This window comes from Oncorhynchus kisutch, linkage group LG14, assembly GCF_002021735.2.
Source record: "Oncorhynchus kisutch isolate 150728-3 linkage group LG14, Okis_V2, whole genome shotgun sequence".
NCBI lineage: Eukaryota > Metazoa > Chordata > Actinopteri > Salmoniformes > Salmonidae > Oncorhynchus > Oncorhynchus kisutch.
In genome coordinates, this window is record NC_034187.2 from 24,461,229 (window position 1) to 24,483,351 (window position 22,123).

At 42.3% G+C, this 22,123-nt stretch overlaps 2 protein-coding genes across 21 annotated transcripts in view; both read left to right on the top strand.

The window, feature by feature from the left end:
• Nucleotides 1-3,098: 3,098 nt before the first annotated feature.
• Nucleotides 3,099-9,815, top strand: LOC109904130 (eukaryotic translation initiation factor 5). Of its 2 annotated transcripts, none has more exons than XM_031788088.1 (12): nucleotides 3,099-3,321; nucleotides 3,820-4,027; nucleotides 4,710-4,989; nucleotides 5,177-5,258; nucleotides 5,417-5,589; nucleotides 6,065-6,176; nucleotides 6,287-6,408; nucleotides 6,598-6,759; nucleotides 6,985-7,146; nucleotides 7,283-7,447; nucleotides 7,593-7,730; nucleotides 9,465-9,815. In XM_031788088.1, exons 3-12 carry the CDS (start codon nucleotides 4,918-4,920, stop codon nucleotides 9,561-9,563), a joined length of 1,287 nt encoding a protein of 428 aa, XP_031643948.1. In that variant the 5' UTR covers nucleotides 3,099-3,321; nucleotides 3,820-4,027; nucleotides 4,710-4,917; the 3' UTR covers nucleotides 9,564-9,815. The 2 variants fall into 2 exon arrangements, with proteins under 2 accessions (XP_031643948.1, XP_020356890.1); XM_020501301.2 differs by lacking the exon at nucleotides 3,099-3,321 and adding an exon at nucleotides 3,437-3,571.
• A 692-nt stretch (nucleotides 9,816-10,507) lies between these two features.
• Nucleotides 10,508-22,123, top strand: part of LOC109904128 (MAP/microtubule affinity-regulating kinase 3) — a 37,597-nt gene continuing 25,981 nt past the window's right edge. For 2 of the 19 annotated variants that reach the window (XM_020501296.2, XM_020501299.2), the window contains exons 1-3: nucleotides 10,616-11,349; nucleotides 12,764-12,946; nucleotides 13,197-13,250. In XM_020501296.2, coding sequence (XP_020356885.1) covers nucleotides 11,299-11,349; nucleotides 12,764-12,946; nucleotides 13,197-13,250 — 288 coding nt within the window. In that variant the 5' untranslated portion in view covers nucleotides 10,616-11,298. Of the gene's footprint in view, nucleotides 11,350-12,763; nucleotides 12,947-13,196; nucleotides 13,251-22,123 lie in introns of all 19 variants that reach the window. The other 17 variants (XM_031788083.1, XM_020501292.2, XR_004202718.1 and 14 more) reach the window with 14 other exon arrangements.

The following is a 22,123-nucleotide window of genomic DNA, read 5'->3' on the forward strand; positions in this document are numbered from 1 at the left end:
CATAGAGAGAAAAAAAGAAGAGGAAAAGTTCATATATTTGTGTCTGCCACAGTAGAAATATATTGATTGACTGTGAAATATAGTACCAAACCAAAGGCTTTTTGTTTTACAACAGCTAACCAGAGATGGTGTTGGCAGTGGGTGTGGTAGTGGTTGTGTATAAAGGGAATTTTACCAAGTGAGCTCGAAACTTTTCCTTTTTGTTAGCATGACAATCATGATTATTCAAAGCTGAACTAATGATGATGCAATACTTTTATCAGTACCAGAGAGGAAGAGGGAAGCCATATGGCTATCTTTGTCCAGCCTGATCTCATAGACTAGACGTAACATAGTAAATGTAAATCGTGAAATCTTAAATTAGTACAAAATGTTATGTTTGGTATGGTTACATAAGACATAAGGTTACTTATGGCAAAAACTAAAGTAGGGTGATTGGTCGGGGGGATGGGTAGACGTTTAGCAATTTTGCAACCACTTACTGCTTTTTAGCTACTTTGCAATTACTTAGCATGTTAGCTAACCCTTCCCCTACCCCTAACCTTGATCCTTTAACCTAACTCCTAACCCTAACTTTAACTCATAGCCTAGCTAAATTGGAATTCGTAACATATCATATGTTTAGCAAATGCGTAATATATTGTACGAATTGCAATTTGTACACAAATTGCAATTCGCAACATATGTTACAAATTGGAATTTGTAACATATCATACTAATTGTATTGTCCATGTTTACTATGTTACATCTATCCGTCAGTACTAATCAGAAGGGAACATGCTTTTGAGGGCACTGAGCCATACATATTTGGGTTGGAGGACTGCAGGGAGTGATATGAGGGAGGGCCCTTCATCTGTGTGTAAATATAGAGAAATCTGGTGAAATCAACAGTTTTGTCATCATTATGACTGCCAGTGGCACCATAATGTACAAATACATGTAGAACAATTAATCAGAGAAGGTGAATTTGTCCAATGGGTGATAGGGGAGGACAGGGGTAACCAAAAAATTGTGCAGACAGTTCACGCAAAAACTGGTTTAGAAACTGGTTCACGTTTTGGAAGCGCATGAAGCGAGAGGGTGGAAGGTGGTTGGAAGAGCGTGCTTGTTTGAAATGGAAAAGCGTTGCGGTAGCTTTTGATAAAGAAGAACATCAAGATGAAGTAGCTGCATTATAAGTGGGATGCACTGTTGAGTGCTACATCCCGAGGGGTTCGTGCTGATTGTACGAAGATTGTGACAGCCAATTAAATGGCGTCCTTTGAGAAGGCAAGAACACGATGTATGTCAGGAGAAGTGCAGTATTATCATAAGGAGACGTATACTTGGAAAACGGAGAAGGAATGGATGGAAAAAGAGAGGCATCTAAGGTCTAAGGTCTAAGAGAGAGAGGGAGGAAGAGGTTAAAAATGGCAGAAAAAAGGGAGATGGTTTGTCGTCGGGATGGGGCCACAGTGTCTCCCGACCCCTCCTGTCTCAGCCTCCAGTATTTATGCTGCAGTAGTTTATGTGTCGGGGGGCTAGGGGTCAGTCTGTTATATCTGGAGTCTTTCTCCTGTGTTATCCGGTGTCCTGTGTGAATTTAAGTATGCTCTCTCTAATTCTCTCTCCTTTCTTTCTTTCTTTCTCTCTTTCTCGGAGGACCTAGAGCCCTAGGACCATGCCTCAGGACTACCTGACCTGATGACTCCTTGTTGTCCCCAGTCCACCTGGCCGTGCTGCTGCTCCAGTTTCAACTGTTCTGCCTGCACCGGACGTGCTACCTGTCCCAGAACTGCTGTTTTCAACTCTCTAGAGACAGCAGGAGCGGTCGAGATACTCTGAATGTGATCGACTACGAAAAGCCAACTGACATTTACTCCTGAGGTGCTGATCTGTTGCACCCTCTTCAACCAATGTGATGATTATTATTTGACCGTTCGTCATCTATGAATATTTGAACATCTTGACCATGTTCTGTTATAATCTCCACCCGGCACAGCCAGAAGAGGACTGGCCACCCCTCATAGCCTGGTTTCTCTCTAGGTTTCTTCATAGGGAGTTTTTCCTAGCCACCGTGCTTCTACACCTGCATTGCTTGCTGTTTGGGGTTTTAGGCCGGTTTTCTGTACAGCACTTTGAGATATCAGCTGAAGTAAGAAGGGCTTTATAAATAAATAAATAGATTTGATTAAAGAAGAATGGTAGAAAATGTAAGCAGAGTGAGCTGAAGACTGGAGAATAAATTAAAGTGAATGAGGACGAAGTATCGGAGGTGGTAGGTGTGGTGAAGTTCTCGGAGCCTGAGGCTTGCACCGAGGGTCAGTATAAAGATGAGTCTGTGAAAGTAAATGTAGAGGTTTGGGAAAAAGTGGACCATTGGCTGATCCATTTGTGGTTTCAGGGTGGGTGAAAACAGAGTTGGGTGCTGTGGAATCGGTGAGGGTAACCAGAAGTGGTCTTATGATAATTGTTTGTGTTTCTGCTGGTCAGAGGGAGAAGGCGCTCTGTGTTAAACAAATGGGGGGCAAGAAATGTTATTTGTTTTGCTCACAAGAAAAGGGCACTATTGAAAGGAGTGATTACTGGCGTCGCTGTAAATGTAAAAGTTGACCAACTGAACGGGAAGATTCCCAGCGTTTGTGATGCTCATCATTTAGTGCGACACAGACAGGGTGGTGTGAGTGGTGAAACAGAAGAGTCATTGTCTGTTCTTTTGAGTTTTGATGTTGATTCTTTGCCTGACAAAGGGATGTTAGGATATATAAGTTATCCTGTACAAGCTTTTGTGCCGAATACATTACGTTGTTACAGGTGTCAAACTTATGGGCATGTGACAGCAGTGTGTAGGAGGGAGATTCCTAGGTGTGAGAAGTGTGCATAAGGGCATGAGACAAAGGAATGTGTAGCATTGGGAAAGTAGTGGTATGTGTTAATTGTAGGGGTGCCCATGGGGCTGGGGATCAGAAATGTCCCGTGCGAGAGGCAGGTTGAGGTTTCCAGGGTTAGAATAGTGCAGAAGTTTTCATATGTGGAGGAAGTGAAGATAGTAGAGGAAGATGGGTCAAGGGGGAGGGATCCTAAGAGGAGTGGTGTGAGTAGTAAATTTGTACCAGTACAGAAGGATAGGCCAACAAGTAATATATGTTTCAGTAAGATTGGATTTTTAGCATTTATAGCAATGGTTATCAACTGTACTGTAAGGTTGGAACGTAAGTTTCAGAAAATTGAGGTTGTAGTGTCAGCTGCAGAGAGGTATTTGGGTGTTCGAGACTTGACATCATACGAGTTCCTGGGTGTGTTAAGTGGTGCTGTCCCATCCTTTCAGCTTGTTGACCTAAGGTAGGACTAAATAGATTTAAATAGTGGAGTAAGGGGGGGGGGGGGTCCTTTTTTGTGCGTACAGTGTTAACTTAGATGCTAGGGTTATTTGTTTCTTCAAGCAAAGTATAAGGGAGTTGTACTACAGTCTAGTAGTAGGTGGCGGTAATGCAACATTTATAGGGTGCCAACCGCCGTTAAACTTAATCGAAGAAGAAGTTCACGTTTTGGCTACAGAATTAATCATCCTGTCTGAGAGAACGTTCGAGAGGTAGCGAATCAATTTTACTATCGTCCATCTGATAGCTAGGTGTCTAGCTAGCTAACTAATAATTGTTGTATGATATGTCTGGGCTGAGTCCATGTTGTATTTAGCCAAAGCTAGTTAGCTAACGGCAACATACAAAAAGCTAGCTATCTAACGTTAGCGCGAGTGTATCAAAACGTGTTTAGCTAGCTAACGTTAGTCGCTGTATCGAACTAGTTTCTGCTGACTAACTCATTTTTGTTTTTTCTTAGACACCCCAACTCTGACGGCGTCCCGAATATTTTCACAACAGGGGCAAGAATCTGCTAGATCGTTAATCACCTCCGAAATTCTGCCACCTTGCATCATTGAATTACAATCCCAGCAACACACCAGCTATTGGCAGCAGCAGTACTAGGCAACACTTCACTGTGCCTCTTGGACGACCATCGTTGTTTATGTCTTTGTTTTACGAAAACGGTGAGTGCATAACGACCAGCTATAGAATTATGCAGCTGACGTCAATATATACGCTTTGTTTTTGTATGTATATTTCGATGTAGCTACTTTTTTCTAGTGAAATTCGTGGCGTAGTTATGTCTCGGCTAAATAAGAATATCAAAATGGCGTCTCCCATCACTCGTGCCATCTGATAAATCATGACGCACTCTGCAGCGCAAACTTACCTAGATTCATCAGTCTGGCTTCCCGGTTGCTAATCAACCCGATCTCTTTGTATATCGAAGTGAAAGAATGCGTATTCATACATGTGTTAACGTTAGACACGTTTGCTGTGTTTTAGCTCACGGCAAAGCGAGATCAGTTGGCTATCTGTTAGCTAGTGCATACGTTTTCGTACTGGCCTCCTGTGGGAATCGAACTCAACATAGGCGTTGCAAGCGCCACCAACTGAGCCACACGGGGTCTCGTAATTGAGTTTGACAATGTCAGTGGTGACATTTCACAAGAGCCACAATAACTTTTGACACATTGGGTAGCTAGCTACATACCCAACAACTATACATACAGGTTGTAACTAAAAGGTCAAGTCAGATAATTATATAGGCTACTTAGGTATTCAATAAAAGCCATTGCCATCAAGGAAGTTATCAATCTCTGTGGAACTAGAGTTGATGTCCATGCTTTTCTCCCCTCTTTTCAGAGCTGTTGCGCAGCTGTTGGAACCTGTGTGGAGGAAACCTAGTCTACGATCAAGGCGCTTGCGGCCACAGTGGCAAACTATTTTTCATGTCAGAGACTGAGCACGCTTGCAGTCGTTTATGTCATCCCCTCTTTTCCAGACAGAAGATTCCAAAAAATCCCCATTCAAGATCTTTTTATCTTACTGATAGTGCTAGTAGCCAGTCAAAATGTCGGTCAACGTCAACCGCAGCGTGGCAGACCAGTTCTATCGCTACAAGATGCCCCGTCTGATTGCTAAGGTGATTATCTGGTATAATCTTGTCATGATCCTGTCAGGAAAATAGCATTGTCATTCAACATTCTTGATATTCGCATGCTTGGTCAGTTGTATGTTTTCCAATTAAATGTGCATGACTCAATGGTGGTCCATTTGCAAAATGATTCTGTTAAGTTATTTATGGTTTTTGTGGTTTGATTTGTGTCCAGGTTGAGGGCAAGGGAAATGGAATCAAGACGGTCATTGTCAACATGACTGATGTTGCAAAGGCACTGAGTCGGCCTCCAACATGTAAGTTGACCTCCCCACTACCATAGTGTTGATTCTAAAATGGTTATGTTGACTCGCACCATACATTGATATGTTACCTTCACTAAATGTTAGGTATCTGTTGTGTGCATAACCATCCATTAGCTGAATGTTGATTGCAACTCATATCCTCTTTGCAGATCCGACCAAGTTTTTTGGTTGTGAGCTTGGTGCGCAGACCCAGTTTGATGCAAAGAATGACCGCTTCATCGTCAACGGATCCCATGAGGCGAACAAGTTGCAGGACATGCTTGACATATTTATCCGTAAATTTGTGCTGTGTCCTGAGTGTGATAACCCTGAAACCGATTTGGTAAATATTTGATGAACATATTTGTCCTCTGTGGTGGGTGTTTGAGTAGTGTTGTCAAGAGTGGGACAGGAATTAAATGTGTTGAGTGCATTTATATGTGGGACTTTGCAAAATAATTTGAATTGTTTTATATATCAAAGCCACAGATGTTGGTCAGTTATTTTCCTGGTAGTGTTTCTTCCTTTTTTAAAATCATGTCTTTTAATTCACTCCCGGTGTAGTGCGTTATGTCCTTCCTGAGGCATGTAGATATAATAAAGACTTGGTTTTATGTAGATTTATTTGACATCCTGCCAACCTTGACTTGTGCTACATCTGCCTTTGTGGGTCCTGCTTGTGCTACATCTGCCTTTGTGGGTCCTGCTTGTGCATGCCCCAGCCATTTGGGATCGAGTGGCTTTTTCTCCTGCAATGCAGTTATGGTCTGTTTTGGGTATGTGATTCTGTTAATAGGTTGGTTGACCTTTCATTGCAGCATATCAATCCTAAGAAACAAACCATTGGTAACTCCTGTAAGGCCTGTGGGTACCGTGGCATGTTAGACACTCGACATAAGCTCTGCACGTTTATCCTCAAAAACCCACCAGGTAAGTACACAATAAGAATTTGCCCATGACCGGTTTGTTTTTCTTATCTTAAAGTCAAGTCTGATATGTGGCCTGTTGACTGACAAAGCGCCAATGGTTTTTCTCAACAGAAAATGAACCTGGATCTGTGAAGGAGAAAAAAGAGAAGAAGAACCGTAAGAAGGACAAGGAAAATGGCTCTGGCAGCGGAGAGGCTGGGAACCATAACGACGTAGATGCCCCTGTTGTCGTGGTGAGTATCCTCATTAATGTGTGCATGCCATGTCAGTTTAAGTTCTTAATGCTAGTGGTTGAATAGGGGGAACCAACCTCCATCACCCCCCCTCCAAGCTATTATTGTTCTGAAGGACTAGTCTGTCAGTAACCCAAGCCTGTCTGTCTAGCAGCTATTGATCCCTTGAGAATGTGTGTTGTGTATCAGGACGGTGATGATGATGACGAGGATTGGGCAGAGGAGACCACGGAGGAGGCACAGAGAAGAAGAATGGAGGAGATCAGTGCCCATGCCAAAAACCTGACCCTCAGTGAGGACCTGGAGAAGACCCTGGAGGAGAGGGTCAACATATTCTATAACTTTGTCAAAGTAAGTTGTGCCTGAAATCAATTATAAGGACAATGAAAGTCGGTGATCCATTGTGAAAATCTCTCATTGATATAGGGGTACAATGAGTGAATGTTTTATGATGGTGACCTAGAAGTTTTGACTTGCCATAAATCATTTTTTCCCAATTCAACACAGCAATCTTTGTGCTTCTTAGGGGCTATTTTGAAAATCATGTTAAAAGCTTTCTCTGGTTATTTTTTCCAGCAAAAAAGGGAGGATGGCGCTATTGATGCAGCAGATAAGGAGATCTTGGCAGAGGCAGAGCGTCTGGATGTGACGGCCATGGGACCGCTGATCCTGAGCGAACTACTGTTCGACGAAAACATCCGTGACCAGATAAAGAAATACAAACGCCATTTCCTTCGCGTGAGTCTTCAAACCCCCATTGTTACAGTTGACCTCAGTCATAACCTCTTACCACTGTGGTAATGTGTTCAAGAGGGGACAAAGTTGACCAAAACCTTCCCAAATTGATTGTGGTTTTGTTACTTTTTATCTTTAGTTCTGTGTGAATAATAAGAAGGCCCAGAAATACCTCCTGGGAGGATTTGAGTGCCTGGTAAAGCTGCACCAAGCCCAGCTGCTGCCCCGTGTGCCTGTCATACTCAAAGACCTGTATGATGCTGATCTAGTGGAGGAGGATGTAATACTGTCCTGGGCAGAGAAGGTGTGTGTGGTTAAACTTCTACATGCTCTAACACACTGTTCAATACAGCTGCATGTCAGACTGATCACCCTAATACCTAGTTTCTTTTAAAATATAACTTTTTGTCATTAAAATTTGTCATTGCTCATTACTTTATATATTTCAGGTGTCTAAGAAATATGTCTCTAAGGAACTTGCCAAAGAGATCCATGTGAAGGCAGCTCCTTTCGTCAAGTGGCTGAAGGAGGCGGAGGAAGAGAGTGAGGGCAGTGAGGAAGAAGAGGCAGAGGACGAAAATGTGGAGGTACTGGTCAGACTGTCCACTGATATATTTTCATAGCTTGCACAGTTTATACTTTGTGGTTTGAGTTGGGCTACTAGGATATGCTTAGTGAACACTGGCCAAACCCGGACGACGCTGGGCCAATTGTGCGCCGCCCTATGGGACTCCCAATCACGGCCTGTTGTGATAGTCTGGATTCAAACCAGGGTGTCTGTAGTGATGCAGTGCCTTAGACTGCTGCGCCACTCGACTGATGAGTGGCTGAGGGAGATTGATGATTGTTAGACTTCAGTGCGGCTTTTGACATTAACGAACGTAGTCTGCTGATGGGAAAAACGCAAGTTTTGGCTTTACAATCCCTGCTATATTGTGGATAAAGATTTTCTTGTAACAGAACAGAGGGTGTTCTTTAATGGAAGCCTCCAACATAATCCAGGTAGAATCAGGAATTCCCCAGGGTAGCTGTCCAGACCTCTTACTTTTTAATATCTTTACTAACGACATGCCACGGGCCTTGAGTAAAGCCAGTGTGTATATGTATGCGGATGACTCAACTCTACACATCAGCTACTACAGCGACTGAAATGACTGCAACACTCAACAAAGAGCTACAGTTAGTTTCAGAGTGGGTGGCAAGGAATAAGTTAACCCTAAATATTTCCAAAACTAAAAGCATTGTATTTGGGACAAAACATTCACTAAACTCTAAACCTCAACTATTTCTTGCAATAAATGTAGAAATTGAGCAAGTTGACTGTCATGGTCAAAACATGTTGATGCAACAGTAGGTAAAATAGGGAGAAGTCTGTCCATAATAAAGTGCTACTATGCCTTTCTAACAACTATCAACAAGGCAGGGCCTACAGGCTCTAGTTTTGTCACACCTGGACTACTGTTCAGTCGTGTGGTCAGGTGCCACAGAGGGACCTCGTAAAATTACAATTTGTTCAGAACAAGGCACCCCGGCTGGCCCTTAAATGTACACTGAGCGTTAACATTAATATGCATGTAAAGCTCAAAGTGGTGGTGAGATTGACTTCATCACTACTTGTTTTTGTAAGAAGTGTTGACATGTTGAGTGCACCGAGCTATCTGTCAAACTACTAGCACACAGCTCGGACATCATGCATACCCAACAAGATATGCCACCAAAGGTCTCTTCACAATCCCCAAGTCAAGAACAGACTATGGAAGGCGCACAGTACTACATAGAGCCATGGCTACATGGAACTCTATTCCACATCAGATAAAATTAAATGATAATTACCGAGTGGCGCAGCAGTCTAAGGCGTCGCTACAGACCCAGGTTCAATCCCAGGCTGTGTCACTACTGACCGTGACCGGGAGACACGTGAGGCGGTGCACAATTGGGCTAGCGTCGACAAGGTTAGGAAGGGTTTGGCTGGCCGGGATTTCATTTTCCCATCCTGCTCTAGTGACTCCTTGTGGCGGGCCGGGCACCTGCAAGCTGACTTTGATCGCCAGCTGGACAGTGTTTCATCAGACACATTGGTGCGGCTGGCTTCCAGCTTAAGCAAGCAGTGTGTCAAGAAGCAGTGCGGCTTGGCAGGGTCGTGTTTCGGAGGACGCATGGCTCTCGACCTTTGCCTGTCCCGAGTCTGTACTGGAGTTGCAGGGATGGGACAAGACTAACTACCATTTTGGATATCACAAAATTGTGGAGATAAAGGTTTGAGTTTTGACGCCAGTATAATACACAAATAAACGCTCTTATTTTCCATCCTGCTCTCTCAGGTTGTATATGATTCTTCTGCTCGGGAACTGAAAGTGGAGACCGTAAAACCAGACAAGCCTGACGAGGAAGAGGACTACTTTGATATTGATGCAATTTAAACAAGGAGGCCATTTTGAGAAGTTGTAGTTTTGAATCACATTTTCTCATCCTGCCAAATTGCCAGCCCTACTCTCCTTTTCCCATAACTGCTTTTGTTAACATAGCGCTATTAGTCACTGCACATTAACGTTGTAATTTTGAGACATTTGATTTATGCGATATTGGTGTATTTTGGGAATTTACTTGACTGTGTTATTTTTGTAGTTTCTGTTGTATTTTTTTCCAGTCATTAAATAATGTTTTGCTATCCACAACTGTTACATTTTTTTTTCAATTTAGTCACAGATAAACAACCTTCGGTTAATTGTTAATGGGATTCTTGAACTTGTCTGAGATAAGTGGTGTATGTGTAAACTACATGCCCACTAGGGATGTCACTAAACACTGCATTGTTATTCCCTCCTTGACAAGTCAGCAGTGCCATCTCGGCAGATATTGAATTCAAAACTGTTTTGAAAAAGGAGAGCACAGAAAACACTGGAATTATGACACATCAGGGTGACTCCTTATCCCAGTTGTTTTCAGTATGTTGTATATTGCAACAGCCCATCCAGTCATAACAAAGCTAATTTTGGAAGCATGAGCTTCTGATGGTTTCTGTAGGTAAGGCATAAACTTTAATTCCAATCTGTCATTGTGAATCACTGAGCAGTGATAGTGCTACCATCACTGTCTGCTGAGCGCCAAGGGGTCGCTTGTTTCCTCACGTCTGCCATTAGACATTAGTGATCTCTGAGGCAGTGATGGCATTCCGGACCAAGTATTTTCGGTGAGCTGCATCCTTTGGCTCCCAAACGGCTCTTCGATTAAATGCTTGAAAATAGCACAAGAACCAGGGGAAAACGTGCACATAAAACCAAAAAAGGCGTCTACCATTGTCAGGTCGTGATATGCACGTTGAAATAAAATTTTACCTGGACAAATTTTGATCGCCTTCATTTGTTTGCCAAATGGACTAGATTGACGTGCTCACTTTGTTTCTGCAATGAATCCTCTTCAGAGAATGATTTTGTAATTTATTTGCAGATTATTGCAAGTTTGCAGTTTTGACGCTTAAAAAAGCAGTAGCAGTACGCAAATCGGGGAGCCAAATAAAAGGCCCTTTAGCCGATGCGATTCGGTTCCTAACGTTCGCCAAAAAGAGCCGTTCGCGAACGACCCATCACTATCAGACAGGATTTGGGCCGATCCAACAGAGCCCGTGAGTGGTAGCCATTTTGCTCCCACCTAAAACACTAGTTTCATTCGGAATGGAAGAAATAGAACCGACAGCAAGTCCAAAATCTCAACAATTCTGAAACCCAGGAATACAGACAGATATCAAGGCACACACGGATAACATCATAACAAAATTGCGATTTTGGGAGCGGTGACATCCGAACCATCCGCAGTCCACTCTGAGTAGCCTAGATTGGAGTCGATCAGCCTCAGCTTAGTTCAATTTAACAGCTAAGGTATTGTATTTTTTTGCAATGAAAAATAGTTAATACTTAATTCTGAACATAAAGAACGATAGGGCGAATGCCCTGCTGCCGAGGAGCGTTATAGGGAAATGTCATTCAATTCTGTCTGCGTCTTCGGGACATCTTGAGACACATTTGGATTGGATGGACCGATGTTGAGACAGTTGCCGAATTCATGGTTTGTGTCCAAATGCAAGAATACAATCGCCTCCCCTCGTATTGCCAAAGGAGGTGCAGAATATAGGGAAATAGACAACATTTCAACGAGAAAATGTCAACAAAAACTCCTCTACCTACAGTCAATGAGAAAGAGACGGAGAGCGTAAGTAAACTGTTATTATTAGCCAGTTAGAGGTGTGTTGTCTCTGACAATAGAAAGTAGGCCTAACCACGAAACTATTTCTCTTACATTGTATCATATGGTTTTACATACTGGTTACATTGTATCTGAGTGTTCGATACATTGTGTCACGCGGGAGACAGGCACAAACAAAATCCTCTACCGTGCACGCCCTGGCTGTAATCTTATATGTTACCTGATGTCACGCCAGATGCTCTGTTTGGACTGTGGATAGTGATAAATAGCCTACTCATTTGAATCTCCATCCAAACAACCTTACCTGTTAGACTAGGTTCTGACTGGTTTTCAAGTTCAATTGCTTGCTATCAATGATATAGGCTTACACTGATATTTCCCACCACTTTAGTTCAATGACAATCGTCTGACAGTTTTCATTCTTGCTCAGAGTATCCGGCAAGCAATGAAAAGACACCCCATCAGTGTAGTAAGTAAGGAAATGTTAATAAAAATCTCAGTAGGCTACCAGTAATTTTAATTTAGCCAAATGAGGATGATGCCTCTCTTGGAATGTATTTTTGTTAATTAGATTTTGATGTCATGCAGTTGTATCTAGATGCTCTAATACTCTGTATCCTGTCATCCATTCTGGTTTATAAGAAAGGAATATTATATTGAAACATATTCCCAGGGTATATATATATTTTTAAAGTGTGACCTACTTAATGCAGTTTATAAGAGGTGAATTGTTCTCACATTTAGATAGGTTGTTAGTGGATCACAACATAAAATAAAGCATCCCTGGCATTCCCTGCGAGTGATAACACCACTGTAACCCAGTGTTATAGTTGGCTATACTGGAAGTCTAGCCTTGTCCAACAGACTGAGGAGCGCAGCGTTCTGCTGAATCTAATGCGTTCTTACTGATAACATCCTAATCAATGCAAACATCAGAATCATTTTAATCTATGTTTTTCCTTTTCATCAAGTTCAGCGCTGTACATCTTTCCCACAACTCCAACTGTCTGTGGTGTAGCTGTGCGGCCAAGTAACCACTGATGCTCAGGTTAGGGGTGGGGTTGTTAGGGCGGAGTTAGAGAACAGAGCAGGCCCTGCTAATGGAGCTGACCCGGGGTGGGCTGTTGTGGGCTTTTAACCAGGGTCAGAACATCAGTATGCTGTACATACACTTGATAATCAGGCTGCATTAGTCAGTCACCTACACTAACCTTTCTTTACCCGCTTGGTTAGCTTGATTATAAACTGTTCAGTAAAGATTTAATTAATAGGAGAGTTGTTTTGGAACCTTACAGTGGATGGAATCCCAAGCATGAGCCACTGCTAGTGCAGAGATGTTCCACTCCTTTGTCTGTCTGTCCGTCCTTGAGTCTATCCACAGCGCGATGTTCTACTCATGTCTGTCTGTGTATGTCCACAGCATACGTCTCACAGCAATGGGCGCCAGGAGGTCACCGCTCGCTCTGTCCGCTCAGGGGTCCGCACCCGGAACTCTGGTGCCGACGAGCAGCCTCATGTGGGGAACTACCGACTCCTGAAGACCATTGGGAAGGGCAACTTCGCCAAGGTCAAGCTGGCCCGTCACATCCTCACTGGCAGAGAGGTGAGAGGAGAGACTAGGGCTGCAGCAGGACAGGCTGCTGTAGCCCCTTTCTGGTTTACCTAGCTTCACTAGTCTATTCTTTCCCCTCTCAATAGCATTGTTCTTGTTGTGCAAATATGAATTGTATCTTGTTCATAAGTGGGGGACATAAAAATAAAAGATAAGTTATGTATGTGTGTGCTGTGTTGATCCCAGTGAAGGGTCCTCAGAGCATAATTGTTTATACACTTTGTTTTTGCTCTCTCCTCAGGTGGCGATAAAGATTATCGATAAGACACAACTGAACCCAAACAGCCTTCAAAAGGTAAGGATCCTCCCTGTGTGGCTGTGATTCCCAGTACACTTATTGAGGTTGTGTGGCAAACTAGATCATTTTTTATCGTGGCTGTGTAACCACTGACCTGTGTAGTTTTGGCCCTGTGCCTGTGCCCTGGTGGTGGTTTTTGCCAGTCAGAGGGCATTATTGATATGACTGATGTGCTGCAGCAGGCAGGGTTTGACAGACAGACAGAGAGCATGACCAGGGCTTACCCAGGGTGCTGGGGTGGTCGTTGGTATTCTGCCTGCCCCACTGAGACTCAGAGTAAGCATCTCTCTCACTCGCTGCTTAGCTGTAGTTTCCATCTGTTTTTCCAAAGCACCATTGATTTGGTGCTTTGTATTTAAAGACAGATCCTTTGACATAGGCTGTGCTAAGTCAACAGAAACTCTGAGTAGGGCCCTATAAAATCAGTGTTGTGGACAGTCATGGAATCCAGACATTAAAATGGAATTCAACAATGTAAAAAAGTTATTGAACTTCAGTAGGAAATCAACCACTGAACAAAAATATAAACTCAACATGCAGCAATTTCAAAGATTTTCCTGAGTTACAGTTCATATAAGGAAATCAGTCAATTTAAAGAAATTAATTAGGCCCTAATCTGTGGATTTCACATGACTGGGCAGGGGCGCAGCCATTGGTTCGCCTGGGAGAGCATAGGCCCACTCACTGGGGAGCCAGGCCCAGCCAATCAGAATGAGTTTCCCCATAAAAAGGGCTTTATTACAGACAGAAATACTTTTCATCAACCCACCCCTCCTCCGACATCCCGCAGGTGAAGAAGCCTGATGTGGAGGTCCTGGGCACTGCGGTGGACATTCCTGCAGTCAGTATGCCAATTGCACACTCCCTCAAAACTTGGGACATCTGTGGAATTGTGTTGTGTGACAAAACTGCACATCCGGGATCGTGAATACAGCCTCAAGCTCATTACCATAACGCAACGTTAACTATTCATGAAAATCGCAAATGAAATGAATATGCTAGCTCTCAAGCTTAGCCTTTTGTTAACAACACTGTCATCTCAGATTTTCAAAATATGCTTCTCAACCATAGCAAAACAAGCATTTGTGTAACAGCTAGCGTAGCATTTAGCGTTAGCATTAGCTGGCAACATTTTCACAAAAACCAGAAAATCATTCAAATAAAATCATTACCTTTGAAGAACTTCAGATGTTTTCAATGAGGAGACTCTCAGTTAGATAGCAAATGCTCAGTTTTTCCTGAAAGATTATTTGTTTAGGAGAAATCGCTCCGTTTGGTGCATCACGTTTAGCTACGAAAAAAACCTGTATCCAGGAGTGTAATTATCCCCGCAGCTCATTAGCATAACACAACGTTAACTATTCATGAAAATCGCAAATGAAATGAAATGAATATGCTAGCTCTCAAGCTTAGCCTTTTGTTAACAACACTGTCATCTTAGATTTTCAAAATATGCTTCTCAACCATAGCAAAACAAGCATTTGTATAACAGCTAGCCCAGCTAGCGTAGCATTTAGCGTTAGCATTAGCAGGCAACATTTTCACAAAAACCAGAAAATCATTCAAATAAAATCATTACCTTTGAAGAACTTCAGATGTTTTGAATGAGGAGACTCTCAGTTAGATAGCAAATGCTCAGTTTTTCCTGAAAGATGATTTGTTTAGGAGAATTTGCTCCATTTGGTGCGTCACGTTTGGCTACCCAAAAAATACGAAAATTCAGTCTTCAAAACGCCGAACTTTTTTCCAAATTAACTCCATAATATCGACTGAAACATGGTAAACGTTGTTTAGAATCAATCCTCAAGGTGTTTTTCACATATCTCTTCATGAGATATCATTCGTTGAAAGCCTCCTCTCTCCTCTCAATCACTGGATGACTGCGTACAGCTTGTAGATTACGCACCAATTTAGACAAAGGACACCGGGCGGGACCCCTGGTAAATGTAGTCTCTTATGGCCAATCTTCCAATGATATGCCTACAAATACGTCACAATGCTGCAGACACCTTGGAGAAACGATAGAAACGGCAGGCTCATTCCCGGCGCATTCACAGCCATATAAGGAGACAATGGAAAACAGAGCTTCAAAAATTCTGCCCATTTCCTGGTTGAAGTTTCGCCTGTAGCATGAGTTCTGTGGCACTCACAGATAATATCTTTGCAGTTTTGGAAACCTTAGTGTTTTCTTTCCAAAGCTGCCAATTATATGCATAGTCGAGCATATCTTCCTGACAAAATATTGCGCTTAAAATGGGCATGTTTTTTTATCCATAAATTAAAAGAGCGCCCCCTATATCCAAGAAGTTAAAGTGGCCTTTTATTGTCCCCAGCACAAGGTGAACCTGTGTAATGATCATGCTGTTTAATCAGCTCCTTGCTTATGCCCCACCTGTCAGGTGGATGGATTATATTGGCAAAGGAGAAATGTAAACACATAATTTGAGATAAATAAGCTTTTCGTGCGTATGGAACATTTCTGTGAATTTAATTTTATTTTTTTCAGCTCATGAAACATGGGACGAACACTTTACGTGTTGCGTTTATATTTTTATTCAGTATAAATATATTGAATTTATTCTAAAATTCATTAATTTGCTCATGTTAGTAATAAGACAAAATGCATCAGTGATTCGTCTTTGTCCTGCAACTTTTTGAAACAGCACAGGAATGCCCCTGTGTGTGTGTATATATTTCTACATTTTTTTAATGATGCTATTGATGACCTTCTGGTAGAGATAGAAAGTCTTTCCCAAAGACCTTCTCAATGAAATGCTAACTACAAAGTGGCCTATCCCTACCTGGCAGAATGATATGATTATTTGCATCAATCCAATGGCTATTTGTTTTGCAAACTGCAATCACATGAGCGCTACAGAAACATCATTAACCAAACAACGGTCACTGGCTGGTGCGTACTTGAAATAAAGGTTAACTACACCCAAAAATCTAAATTTCATAGATTTTTCCAGACCTCAAAAGTGGTCTCCTGATGTGGTTTAAGCATTTGTGTGGACTTAGAACATCCAATTTTGTTGAAAACCTGGAAAAACAAAACGGAGAACAGAAGCGTGCAAAGATTACAAAAATCTCTTACAATGGCGCCAGAGGGGATGGCTGCCGTTTTACGGGCTTCTAACCAACTGTTATTTTGTGTTTTTCTTTTGCATTGTTTGTAACTTATTTTGTACATAATGCTGCTGCTACCGTCTCGTATGAACAAAAATAGCTTATGGATATCAGAACAGCCATTACTCACCCAATGTGAAGGATAAAATGTTTCTCCGAGACCAGGCCCAAATCCCTGTCAGTCGTGTGAAGAAAATACGGAATAACGGGGTGGTGATCAGGGTGCCTTGTTAGAATTTGTCGGCAAGTGGGTAACCCACCTCTACCATCCGTTCTATTGGCCAACATGCAATCACTGGAAAATAAACTGGATATCCGTTCGCGACTATCCTACCAACTGGACATTAAAAACTATAATATCATGTTTCACCGAGTCGTGGCTAAACGGCGACACGGATAATATACATCAGTTAGTGCATCGATGATTGATTTGCACTTTTCACACAAAAGTACGTTCATCTCTAGGAGACAGAATGTGTCTCCTTCCTGAGCGGTATGACAGCTGCGTGGTCCCATGGTGTTTATACTTGCGTACTATTGTTTGTACAGATGAATGTGGTACCTTCAGGCATTTGGAAATTACTCCTAAGGATGAACCAGAGTTGTGAAGGTCTACAATTTTTTTCTGAGGTCTTGGCTGATTTCTTTTGATTTTCCCATGATGTCAAGCAAAGAGGCACTGAGTTTGAAGATTGGCCTTGAAATACATTCACAGGTACACCTCCAGTCAATTAGCCTATCAGAAGCTTTTAAAGCCATGGCATCATTATCTGGAATCTTCCAAGCTGTTTAAAGGCACAGTCAAGTTAGTGTATGTGAACTTCTGACCCACTGGAATTGTGATACAGTGAGTCTGTCTGTAAACAATTGTTGGAAAAATTACTTGTCATGCACAAAGTTGAAGTCCTAACCGACTTGCCAAAACTATAGTTAATTAACAAGTAATTTGTAGAATGGTTGAAAAATTAGTTTTGACTCCAACCTAATACGGAACCCAATCCGGCTGTGCGCATGCGCTATCGTGCATACATTTATTTTGTCCCCCTACACCAAATGCCATCACGACACGCAGGTGAAAATGTCAAAACAAACTCTGAAACAATGACATTAATTTGGGGACAGGTCGAAAAGCATTAAACATGTATGACAATTTAGCTAATTAGCTTGCACTTGCTAAACTGATGTGTCCTATTTAGCTAGCTTGCTGGTGCTAGCTAATTTGTTCTGAGATATAAACATTGAGTTGTTATTTTACCTGAAATGCACAAGGACCTCTACTCCGACAATTAGTCCACACAGTCAACTGAATCGTTTCTTGTCATCTCTCCTCCTTCCAGGCTTTTTCATCTTTGAACTTATATGGTGATCGCATCTAAACTTTCATAGTATTACCATGACGACCGGCAAAACAGTTCGTCTTTCAATCAGCCACGTGGGTATGACCAATGAGGAGATGGCATGTGGGTACCTGCTTCTATAAACCAATGAGTAGATGGGAGAGGAAGGACTTGCAGCACGATCTGCGTCAGAAATAGAAAGGACTTCTATTTTAGCCCTTGGCATCGCAGACGCTCGTTGGCGCGCACGAGCAGTGTGGGTGCAATAATTGAATAACATGGATTTCTAAATTTATTTTGCGACGTGTTCGGTCTGATCAGCATGTAAGTGTATGTAAACTTCCGACTGCAACTGTATCTACTAGGCAGTGTCAGAGAAAGGCTCCAGAAATGGTCAAAGACTCCAGTCACACAAGTCATAGACTGTTCTCTCTGCTACCCCACGGCAAGCGGTACCGGAGCGCCAAGTCTAGGTCCAAAAGTTTCCTTAACAGCTTCTACCCCCAAGCCACAAGACTGCTGAACAATTAATCAAATGGTCACCTGGACTATTTACTTTCTTGAACTGCGTTGTTGGTTAAGGGCTCGTAAGTAAGCATTCCACGGTAAGGTCTACACCTGTTTTATTCAACGCATGTGACAGATAAAATGTGATTTGATTAAAACAAATTTCATTGAGCCCTATCTGAATCATGAGGCTCTTTATGAGGTGGCTTGTCGGAAACACACAACACATGGAGCTTCTGTTAACAATTTAGTAATAGCCCCTAGGAATAGTCATGTTGTGTTGGGTACCTGATGTAACTCATTTTTAGTATTACAAAGCTATCAATATCTTCTTTAAATGTTGCCTTTGCCTATTGAAATCCCCTTGTCTGACTTAGGCGATGATTTGTGAACAAAAGGAACTCTACCTCTTCAGCACCAACAAATCTAAGAGGTCCAGGTACACTGAGAAGAGGAGACTGCAAAATGTGTGTGGTTCTGTTATTGGGACAGTAAATAAAAAAATGGTCTTAAGCCGAAATCTTTGTTTTCATCCTCGGTTTTTAATAGTTTGGAAGAGCTCACATCCGTGACAAGCTCATTGTAATCTTTTCACCTCCATTCCTCCCTAACTCACTCCCTCTCTTCGCTGAAGGTCACATGACCAGGCCAGGCTGTTGTTGCCCAGTTTAGAGGGCAATGGTTAGGGAAATGGCCAAAGCCTTTGATTAAATGTAAACAGTTGATTCTCAGATGTTTGGAGTCTGGTGTGGCCTCTTCTTCTACTGCTCTCCTACTCCCTTCTCATAAAGTTACCACAGAGCAGCACTAAACCTGTTTTAAGTTCAGTATAGGCTAATGAGAGCAGAAGCAGTGCTCACAAATAAATGTCGAACTGACTGTTGAAATGGGACCTGCTATGACAATTAGCCTTGTAGCATAAGTATAGGTTACTGATCCTTATATTAGTGCACTGGTAAGTAGTGATGGGGGAAAAAATCCATACAGTTTATGACACTATATTGTATAGTTTTGACAATATTGCAATATTGTTTTTGACTGGCTGTACCTGCACCAAAACTCCAGTATTTGTCCTTCATAGATTGTTCGCCATCTTTTTAAATAGGGAGCCAATTTGTTTTCAGCACTTTTAATTCCATGACTGACCAAAACTAATTTTCTCTTGTCCCTCTGCAGAAGACGTATGGTGAGCAATATGTTTGGAACATCGAAATGTAATAAAATCACAATATCGAATTGCAATAGATATAGAATCGTGAGAAATGCAATACATATCGTATCGAAACTGAAGTATTGTGATAATATGGTATAGTGAGGTCCCTGACAATTCCCAGCCTTACTGGTAAGCCTGGATTGTTGGCAACACAATCTACATAGAAGTGTTGTGTCTATTGTGATGTTTTGTTATGGTGCCTTAGCCTGGTGGTTCCCATGTGGTCTGTTTGTGTGTGTGTGTGCAAGAACTGACCGGTTCCATTCTTTATCACTACATAAGCCTGTCAATACTGCTGTAAGGAATAGTGTTGTCTGTTCCCTATGGTTTTCTCTAGAGAACACCACGAAACCCATCCAGCAACCACACATAGGGGAACTCAGTTTTTTACGAAACAATGATAAGTCTGTCTGCCTGCCTATCCATGACATGGAAAATGGTCCAGAACAGACTATGGGAGGCGCACAGTACTACATAGAGCCATGACTACATGGAACTCTACTCCACATCAGGTACAGTGCATTTGGAAATGATTCAGACCCCTTGACTTTTTCCAGATTTTGTTACCTAACAGCCTTATCCTAAAATGTCTTAAATTGTTTTTTTTATCCCTCATCAATCTACACACAATACCCAATAACGACAAAGCAAAAACATTTATTAGTTATTCAGACCGTTTACTCAGTACATTGTTGAAGCACATTTGGCAGCGATTACAACCTTGAGGCTTCTTGGATATGACACTACAAGCTTGGCACACCTGTATTTGGGGATTTCCCCCATTCTTCTCTGCAGATCCTCTCAAGCTCTGTCAGGTTGTATGGGGAGGGTTGCTGCACAGCTATTTTCAGGTCTCTCGAGAGACGTTAGATCGGGTTAAAGTCCGGGCTCTGGCTGGGCCGCTCAAGGACATTGAGACTTGTCCCAAAGCCACTTCTGCACTGTCTTGGCTGTGTGCTTAGGGTCGTTGTCCTGTTGGAAGGTGAATCTTCGCCCCAGTCTGAGGCTCTGAGCACTCTGGAGCAAGTTTTCATCAAGGATCTCTCTGTACTTTGCTCCGTTCATCATTCCCTCGACCCTGACTAGTCTCCCAGTCCCTGAAAAACATGATGCTGCCACCACCATGCTTCACCGTAGAGATGGTGCCAGGTTTCCTCCAGATCTGACACTTTGCGGTGGTGTTATACATTTTGTATTGTAGTGGTGTAATAATGTTATATCATGTACTGTTTTATCTTTTTGTTTTGTGTGATGTAGTTGCCTTAATGTGTTTGGACCCCAGGAAGAGTAGCTCTAATGGGGATCCCTAATAAATGCAAATGCAACACTTATTTCTCTATGTTTACGCAGCACTCTGAGAATATTTTGCTATAAAAATGGGTAGATGGGTATAATGGGAAGAGTGTAATGAAAGTGAGCTAGACCTCAAGCCAAGGCTAAGACTTCTCTTCCACTAGCAAGGAAGAACCAAGTCGAATCTACGCTTGTTTGTTACTATCGTGTTCAGAGTGTTTTTCTGTTGAAGTTTAATGAACCCTTTAGTATTTTAGCTAAACCGGAAATCATACTATTCAGTTGAGAGACTTGGAGATGAACGATGTTCAGGTTGGGTTTCAATGTGAACACTACCCTGGTCTGTCATCCTCCAAACATCCTGGCTTCCCCAGAATAGAGCGTGTCGTGTCTGTGTTTCTTGATGCGTGACCAGTTAGGATGGCATTAAGCTGTATGTTCCAGACATGGTGATATATTTCCTCCTATGCATGGACTGCTGCAGCACCTTGTATTGGGTAATGCCAGGAGGCACAGTAGAAGATAGAAAGGCCAGTACATGGCACAGCATCAGGCACGGCTCCTGCTCTTTTAAATATGGATGACTTTTATTATTTTATGGGCGGAAGGGGGGATGGGAGCACAGTGAGCTGTCGTAAAGGAGGATCAATAATAAATAGCACTTAGTTATTTTATTCCCACTGAGATTGAACCCTAAAGAGCATTTTTGGCTCTGACACAACTCAGATCACTCTCTAATGGTTATGGAGCATTTGTCTTGTTTCTGTGTGTGCAGGTGTCTTGCTCAAATAATGTTGATACCGGTAAAGTCTAAGGTTCTGAAAGATAGGTGAGGACAATAATCGTAACTTCACTTCAACTTCTTTAATAGCACAACAATGTATTCTAGATGTTTGTAAAAACCAGACTAGTGCTTCGGAAATATTTGGGCAGAGATACATTTTCTCAGAGAACTGCTCTTTAAGCGAAAACCACATCAGTGTCTGTCATCACGTATCCCAGACATGTTCCATATGCACAAAAAGCTTATTTCTCTCAAATGTTGTGCACAAATTTGTTTATCTGACAGGTGTGGCATATCAAGACACAGGTACACCTTGTGCTGGGGACAATAAAAGGGATCTCTAAAATATGACATTTTGTCTTAACACAATGCCACAGGTGTCGCAAGTTTTGAGTGAGAGAGCGTGCAATGGCATGCTGACTGCAAGAATGTCCACCAGAGCTGTTGCCAGAGAATTTAATGTTAATTTCAATACCATAAGCTGCCACCAACTGCGTTTTAGAGAATTTGGCAGTACGTCCAACTGGCTGCACAACCGCAGACCACGTACGTATATGGCGTCATGTGGGTGTGTGATTTGCTGATGTCAACGTTGTGAACTGAGTGC